The following is an 8,880-nucleotide window of genomic DNA, read 5'->3' as shown; positions in this document are numbered from 1 at the left end:
AATTTCTTTATACATGAACTCAGAACATACAGTAAATAGAAGTGTGTAATATTTATAATGTAAAGGATCCATGCATATGTCTATGGTGTTAAGGCTTTTTATCTTTGGTAGCTTAAAGGCATTTAAACAATAAAGTTTGTCACTGAGTACTTGTATTTTGACGCTGTGTGAAAGAGACACTCATGCGATAATAAACGTCTGAAACGTCCAGTTTATATTTCACCCAGTTTAGTTTTGGGTTGAAATCTAAGATTGACGTTTTGACCGACATTTCAGCTGCCAGACTTTCACACAGTGTTTCATACAGATCATAAACAGTCTGTATTTATGTTTGTAGTGTCTTATAGAGACACTGGCAACACTAACAGAGAACAATAATGTAGAAAGCATGAGAAAACCTAATTGTTCTTGTAGAGTGCAAGTGTCATTCTGCATAGACAGAAACTGAGTTACAGCTCATATGGCTTTAGGTAGATCTAAATACATTTAAACATTATCATACTTCATATATCTTGTTATATTATACAAACTTTTCCTTTATGTAGGCATATCTCAGAGGTCACATGACTGAAAATGAGGGCTCTGGGTAACATATCATGGTTGAGGAAAACCCCAAAACAGTGGATGTGGTGTGAAAAGACTATCCAACATAAACTGTGAGATATTAGGAACCAGTGGCGTGTGATTTTGTGTTGAAATAGAGAGGACTGGTTTGAGACATGGGCTGAGTGAAAGCTTTCATGTGCTAGTGTCAAGGTCAGGAGAGGTCAGGCAGGCCTGTGTTAGCTCAGACAGTCTGAAAACACCTCCATCTTCACTGGCGTGGCGGCTGTAGCGGGACACGTGCACTGCTCGATGTTCGGGCCGTTCTGGCTGAGCTGGATTTTGAGTTTTTCCAGCTCGTAGTTGTGCAGGTACTCTTGGATGAGGTAGCGCTCGCGCTTTATACGGGCTTTCACATCTGACGGCACGTCGGGGATCAACCACGCCACAAAGAACTTCACCACAAACACCACATGCTGGAGAGAAGAAGAGTATTAGGACAAGTTTAGTACTTATTTCAGCACTGGTGACAAATGTATTGGAGATAAAAATGTTATAAACCGATAAATTTATAGAATTAATGAAGCAATTAGTCAGGGTGTAACTTCTTTATCATATTATTATTACTATTTTAAATAGAGGTCGACCGATGTGTTGGTTTTGCCGATTAATCGGCACTGATAGTTGATTGCCGGAATTATCGGCTATCTGCAAAAATCCATGCCGATAGTTTTCCGGGTTGCTTCCTTTGCTGGAGCGGCTGAGAAGGGTCTGCTGTCATTATATAGTACGAGGCGGAAATGCTGAACAGCATGTGCTGTTTGTTTTGACACATGATAATGTAAAATTGTGTATTGTGCATTTTTCAGCAAAACGTTTGTCTTTCTGTGGCTCTAAAAGTCTGAATGCTTTATATAGAGAGCTATAATATAGATTGTGCTTTCTTTTGCGGTTTGCTCTGATTTTTTTCTGACCGAAATTCAAACTAATCTATGTCACATTGTTCATTCTTGAAGTAAACTTTTGCCTGTTTGGGGATTAAATCAACTACTTTAGACTGCCGCTCAAGTTGAACGTAACGCGTCAGTCAGGTGTTTGTGATACCTGCAAGTTCTCCTAGACACAGCACTGTGCTTTTGCCCAGTATGTGACATTATATATATATATATATATATATATATATAATTTAATTTTTTCCAACATTTACTATTACAAATAAATTTTTTTACATTTTAAAGTTTATTCTGTTAACATTAATTAAACTGTGAACTAACTGCACTTGTAGTGTATTTCAAATCTTAAAAGCAAATTTTTAAAACAACTACTTGCAGATAATATAATATTAACGAAATAAAGACCATTTAAGTGTACTTAACTATGACTGTTTCTATGTTTCTTAACATACTTGGATACAATTTAGAAAAGATCACGTTGCAATTTCAAATGAAATATTTTACTGATTTTTTTTTTTAAAGATTTGTATTTTTATCATATTTTCACTTTATTATCATAGGACAGTGCAGACGTGACAGGAAGCGAAGTCGGAGAAGAGAGGGAAAGGTCCTCGAGCCTGGATTTAAACTTGGGACGCCCATAGCGTAACTGCACTGTATGTCGTCGTGGTCCCACGATGCTATTGATATTTTATCATGCTTTAAAGGGCACTTATTTTGCAATGTTTACTAATATACTAAAGCACATGCAAACTTTTATAATTTTAACTGTAGTGTATTTGATATTACATTTGAAGTTATCACATTTTAAATGTACTAAATTAAAACTGCATAATTTGGGCAAATGGGCAATATTTAAATGCATGTTTCAAAAGTAATTATGAAATTACATATAAAGAAGTATTTCAGTCCTACTTAAGAGGTTCAAATTCAGTTAACTGCATTTATTTTAAATTTAAACAAAAACATTTTCATTTTATAATACATTTCTAATACATTTTCAATTCAGTTAGTAAGTATGTATGTTCTTTTAAAGCATGCTATAGTGTCTTTGTTTTTGACACAGGCATCAAGAGAATTTAAGAGCTCATACCTCCATAATGATGATAAAGGCTAATTTGGCAGCGAGAATGTGCCAGAACTGCATGGTATGAGTGTACTGCTTCTCATGTCCTGGAGGGTAGCGGTAGTCACGGTACCTACAGCATCCACACAGCATTCATGTGTATTGTACATTTACCAGTGTCACAATAAATCTGTCAATTAAAAGATACAGTAAAAACATACACAACCGTACCTGCAGGTGGTGATGTTGGAGCTGTAGAACCAATCCGGGTTTTCGCCATCGTCTGGACGGTTTTCCGGTTGGAACTTTGAGATGTTGAAGACTGAAAGGCTGTTGTTGATGTATCCTTCCATCGTGCTCTCATTACCCTGGTGATACGCATACTTATACACCAGCCGAGGGATCATGTCAGATGTGAATGAGACAATGAAAGCCTGAAAGACAAATAAATGACATCTAATACTGTTACACAACCTACTTTGATATTTCTATTCAGGATAATCTTCATTACCAGTTTAGAAGCAAATTAAAGGCTATAGAATTATTGAAAATAATACAGTAAAGATTTAAGTAGGGCTGCCACTAATGATTATTTTGGTAATCAAGTAATCTGTTGATTATTCGGACAATTAATCGAGTAATCAGATAATTATAATCATTTTTTTTTTGTGGTAATAAAAATAGACCTAAGCGAACAATAGGTTTTAAGATGACTTAAATACAGTACATATATAATATTATACAACAGTTCGTTCTGGTTCTCAAATCTGATGATCTTGAGATCTGTGAGATATTGATCGAGCGATACCGGCTCTATATCAGCGGCTGTGATTGCCTCTGGCCCCATGCTGATATAGAGCCGGTATCGCTTGAGTACTCGAGTGATATTGCTCATGTAATGAGGCAATAATTAGTTCAAATAAAGTATCAAAAGCGAGTAATCATATGGTCTTATTGAACAAAACTGTTAAAATATTATGTATTACAAACAATATAGCTAATGTACAATAGATATTATAACAAATGCTTGCAGAGGGTGCCAACGGCCTGACGATTGTTTTTACACTTTACTGCGCGATCTAATCCTTTGATTAATATTGACTAAACATCATTTAATTCAAATGTCCACTTAATCTTTAATATTTGTCCATTTCTTTATGACAGAAATGCTATAGCCACTGTAATTTCTTGAATAACTCAAGAGTGACGGTTAAACTTTTATTTTGAAATCGCTATCAACAGTTAGTATCTTGAGAAAGATACTGATGTATTCTCCTGTGTTTGCGTGGATTTATAAACAATTTACCTTACAAATCTGATGAAATGGCACGTTGCGTTCCCAGATGAACGTTATAATAAACCCAAACTCACAATATGCAGAGATGGAGTTTGAGATGCTCCACACATGTAAATAATAACAGTTCAGAGCCGCTCTGAGATGCACGTATGTAAACCTGCATCGCATATATTTATTTAAATCGTAGCGTTTGTGAATTCACAATTCGTGAATGGGAAGTCGTGGCCTAATGGTTAGAGAGTCGGACTCGTAACCCAAAGGTTGTGAGTTCGAGTCTCGTACCGGCGGGGATTATAGGTGGGGGGAGTGAATGTACAGCGCCGCAGCATAAATGGCTGCCCACTGCTCCGGGTGTGTGTTCACGGTGCGTGTGTGTTCACTGCTGTGTGTGTGCACTTTGGATGGGTTAAATGCAGAGCTAATCCATACTAATTCCTAGTATGGGTAACCATACTTGGCCACATGTCACTTCACTTCACAATAGCATTATGATTTTTAAATGGGTTTTATATAGCATGCAGCCATGGAAAATGGTCTAATAATGCGTTTCATGGATTCTCGTACGTGAAATGTGCCACTTTCGGTATTTTGCCAGTTACTCGACACGGGCAAAATTCAATCGAGGATTTTTTTAAATCGAGTACTCGGTTGAATCGAGGAATTGTGACAGCCCTAGATGTAGGTGTACTAAAAATTAATATAAGCTGGTTCTTGTTAATGAATCAGTCCAAAAGACTCACTGAACAATCAGTTTGAATTGTTCAACTAACTCTGATGCAGTCAAAGTGGTTCCCGACTCATTACTACAGACTCACATTGGTAACCACTGAGAAAACAGCGATCATGTTGAGGATCTCGTTCCATGCGCCGATGTTGTGCACTTTGGCTGCCACGGGCCGGCGGAACTGAGTGGTGAATTTCCAAGCGTCCACTCGCACTTCCAAGATATTATTCATCAGAGCCAGCAGAGGAGCCAGCGGGAAAGAGGCCACAAACAGGGTGATGAAGCCAAACTGGATAACTGCAAAACAAAGACGAGATGAAATGTTTCTCCATATATAGACGAGCTACAGCGCCATCTGTCAGTAAGACTGAGTTACTGCAGGCTGAAGGTTTGTACATATAGAAGTTGATGGTGTATGGAGCCCCACACATGACATGCGAGAGAAAAAAATATGAATTAACAATTAGTTCCCATGACTTACTAATACGTCTACTATTTTTTATAGTAAAAAACTATTTTTTTTAGTTTTACTAATTCATTCCCCTATTTTATGTAAATCGTGCACATTTTACTAATTTGTTACCTCATTTTAGTGAATTCATGGGTGTGTTTTTCTAACTCCTGTCCGCAGTTTCATAAACCCCGTCCTTTTTTTGCGTAGTGAGAAAAGACTTCTATTGCTGCTGTTATAAAAGAAGTATGACAGGGCTGTAACGGGGATGTAGCCTATTCTCAAAGAGGGTGCATTCGGATATTCACAAATCATTCAACAAACACAACAGATTAGTAAATCGTGCGCATGATGTACTTAAAAAAAGGTGACAAATTAGTAAGTTGTACTCATGATTTACTTAAAAGGAGGTGACGAACTAGTAAATCGTGTAAACTAATTGTTAATTTATGGCCACAAAATATATATTTTTTCCTGCATGTCATGTCTGGGGCTCTGTATTGGTGAGTTAAAGTAAATCAGTGTTCATTAAGCTACTTTTAAACTGTAGTCAAGTTACAAGCTACTTATGGTTTAAAGTAGTTAAGCTACATTACTTTTAAATACTTGCCTTTAAAGATACTTTTTTTAGTATCTTTATTTTTTTAAGTAATTAGCAACACTAAAAGTTTTACAAGACTAACAACAAGAAAAAAGGAAATATTTTTTACCATTTACAGATCTTAATTAGGGTTTTTGTAGCAAAAACTCTAGTCTACCTCATCCAGTTCTCAAAAGTCTTGTGAACAAATGTAAGGGCATGTTTGACAGGAATGAAAACCAGGCTGCGATGGACAGTGGATTGTACTGTTGTTTAACAACATGCCAACTGATCAGCCGACGTTTCCAAAAAAACATTCAACAGACAAAAATTCCATAAAACTTTTAAGAAAAATGAAGACAAGTGCATGCCACTGCAAAGACCGTAAGTTCATCCCTCACAGCCTTTTTTTCCATGTTGTCTACCCTGACCTAAGTCTAGAGCAGATCATATCTCACTTAAAATCTGGACAATATTAATTGGGCACAAAAAACAACAAGGACCTCAATTAGGGTGACAGATTAAAAATTTAACCAGGGCTTTCAATTGATTAGAAAAATGTATTAAAATTTTAATTTTTAATTGCACAATATTTGCTGAGAAAAACGCTTAAATGAAGAGGTGTAAAGGCTTTGTACACTCAGCCATTTTTTATTGCAAACTAATACGCCCTGACAGAGTGATGGGGACCCCAGCACAACGCCGGCTCATTACACAGCAACATATGAAACAAATAAGTAAAGACTTGGGCATGACATTTTGTAGCCTGACTTTTATGAACTTTCTTGTAGAGATCACAACAAGTTCAACTACAAAGTATTCCAGAGAGCTGTGTAATAATTTAAAATATTGATTTTATTTTTTAGATATACTTTATGAATAGTTATTATATATATATATATATATATATATATGTGCTGTCAAACGATTAATCGTGATTAATCGCATCCAAAATAAAAGTTTTTGTTTACATAATATATGTGTGTATACTGTGTATATGTATTATGTATATATAAATACACACACACACACACACAGCATATATTTTGAAAATATTTACATGTATATTTATATAATTTATATCATATATAAATATATTTAATATATAAATGTTACATATTTTTCTGAAATATATACATGCATGTGTGTGTATTTATATATACGTAATAAATATACACTTAAGCCTCAAATGTCAAATATACATCGGATTGGTTTCTTCTTTAAATTATAAAAAAAAAGTAAAAATATGAAATGTTACACTAAAACTAAAACAATGATACTAACTGTTGATAGCGATTTCAAATATGTTATACTAAAACTAAAAAAACTAAAATACCTTAAGATAACATGTAGAAAGAAAAAAAAACATATCTTAAGCGTGCAGAATAACATAAGTGGACTTTGAACGATTAATTGAATGATTACGTAATTGTGGCATCCATAATTGTAATCGCGATTAGAAATTCGATTAATTGTGCAGCCCTAACAATAAGCACTTATCGCTGGGGTATATTTGTAGCAATAGCCAAAAATACATTGTATGGGTCAAAATTATTGATTTTTCTTTTATGCCAAAAATCATTAGGATATGAAGTAAAGATCATGTTCCATGAAGATATTTTGTAAATTTCCTACCGTAAATATATCAAAACCTAATTTTTGATTAGTAATATGCATTGCTAAGGACAACTTTAAAGCAGATTTTCTCAATATTTTGTTTTTTTTTTGCACCCTCATTTTCCAGATTTTCAAATAGTTGTATCTCAGCCAAATATTGTCCTATCCTAACAAACCATACATCAATGGAAGCTTATTTATTCAGATGATGTATAAATCTCAATTTCGAAAAATTGACCCTTATGACTGGTTTTGTGGTCCAGGGTCACATATGATAATGTAGTTAAACTAATGTAGTTTTTCAGCACTGATGTACTGTAGCTGCCGGACACTCACCCATCTCCAGGTACTCGTAGAAGAGGCCGAGCTGACTGAAGCTCTGCAGGTCATGATCCTGCTCCCAGCGGCTGTACAGACTCTCCGGATGATTACGAGCACTTCTGCTCACCCACCAGTTACACAGCCAGCTACACACAGACAGAGATACAGTGGTGTATTGTAACAAAGTAATAATAAGTACTGTAACGAAGTACGTATTTTTTGGAGAGTATCTGTACTTTACTTGAGTTTTTATATTTCAGCCAACTTTTACTTTTACTCCACTACATTTCTTAATTAAAATGTATACTTTCACTCTGATACATTTCCCCGAAGCATATTAATTTCTTACTACAAAATAGACAGAAGTCAGAAGAACACAGACTGCAGGAAAGCAGGTTTGACGAATCAGACAGTGGTCTGCCCTCTGCAAGTTAGACTCTTAAAAACACCTTTGCTCATGTGCAGACAAGTGCGCGCACAACCGCGGATGATTCATTTTCCACTCAAGTCAAGTCTGAGGCGTGCGCTATACAGTATATCGTCTGCGATAATATGGTAAGTGTTGTTGTAATGATGTGTGATCTGACATTATCAAGTATATCACAGAGAGTGCACGCACGTGATTTATTAGTCTATTAAAACTCAAAATTCAAGGCATTCTAAATTGTAGATGGCAAAAATGCTTCTGTATGCTTTGTTTATATAATTTAATATGGTTAACTTAATCTATATCACACAAAGAGTAGCCTACCGTTTTTCTGCAAATATCAGCATGAACACATTTAATAATCATTTTATACAAGTTCAGTAAAGCAATAAGTGACTTACATTTTAAACATAATATTGCTTGTCAAATGCTTTGTTTCGGAATGAACCAGCTTTTTGAACGAAACGGTTGAATAAATGATTCAGTGATTCACTCATTAACACAGGCTGTGTCCGAAATCGCCCCCTATACCCTCCTTCACTATTCCCTACATTAGGTCACTAATTCAGTTCACTAGGAGTGAATGAAAACGAGTAGTGAATTCGGACACTGAGTGCACCGGAAGGAATGCTGCTTTTGCATAGTTTGTGCTTGCTGTTTATTAATCATTTGAAACTAGCAAACTAGCAGCTCCAGTAGTAAGATTTTGGATTAATGTACGCCTCGTCTCTCTCCGTTCCTTGCTCCTCAGTCCGCTCAGCAGTGCACCCGTGACAGGTATAGGGGGCGATTTCGGACACAGCCACAGTCAAATGCTTTGTTTCGGAGTGAATCAGTCGTTTGAATGAATCGGTTGAATCTCAATGACTCACTCATTAACAGTCACTTGCTGCCACCTACT

At 35.8% G+C, this 8,880-nt stretch overlaps 1 protein-coding gene across 1 annotated transcript in view; it reads right to left on the bottom strand.

Annotated features, from left to right (window-relative positions):
* Nucleotides 1-211: 211 nt before the first annotated feature.
* The window catches only part of LOC107677418 (anoctamin-5-like), a 27,175-nt gene continuing 18,506 nt past the window's right edge, over nt 212-8,880 (bottom strand). The window contains exons 15-19 of the mRNA XM_016472306.1: nt 7,568-7,698; nt 4,675-4,880; nt 2,794-2,996; nt 2,590-2,695; nt 212-1,019 (exon numbers count right to left, since the gene is read on the bottom strand). Coding sequence (XP_016327792.1) covers nt 783-1,019; nt 2,590-2,695; nt 2,794-2,996; nt 4,675-4,880; nt 7,568-7,698 — 883 coding nt within the window. The 3' untranslated portion in view covers nt 212-782. The remainder of the gene's footprint in view (nt 1,020-2,589; nt 2,696-2,793; nt 2,997-4,674; nt 4,881-7,567; nt 7,699-8,880) is intronic.

The sequence above is a fragment of the Sinocyclocheilus anshuiensis genome, unplaced genomic scaffold (assembly GCF_001515605.1).
Source record: "Sinocyclocheilus anshuiensis isolate Anshui unplaced genomic scaffold, SAMN03320099.WGS_v1.1 scaffold1701, whole genome shotgun sequence".
NCBI lineage: Eukaryota > Metazoa > Chordata > Actinopteri > Cypriniformes > Cyprinidae > Sinocyclocheilus > Sinocyclocheilus anshuiensis.
The sequence above is the reverse complement of the archived record's forward strand: the minus strand, read 5'-3'. Positions and strand labels throughout refer to the sequence as shown.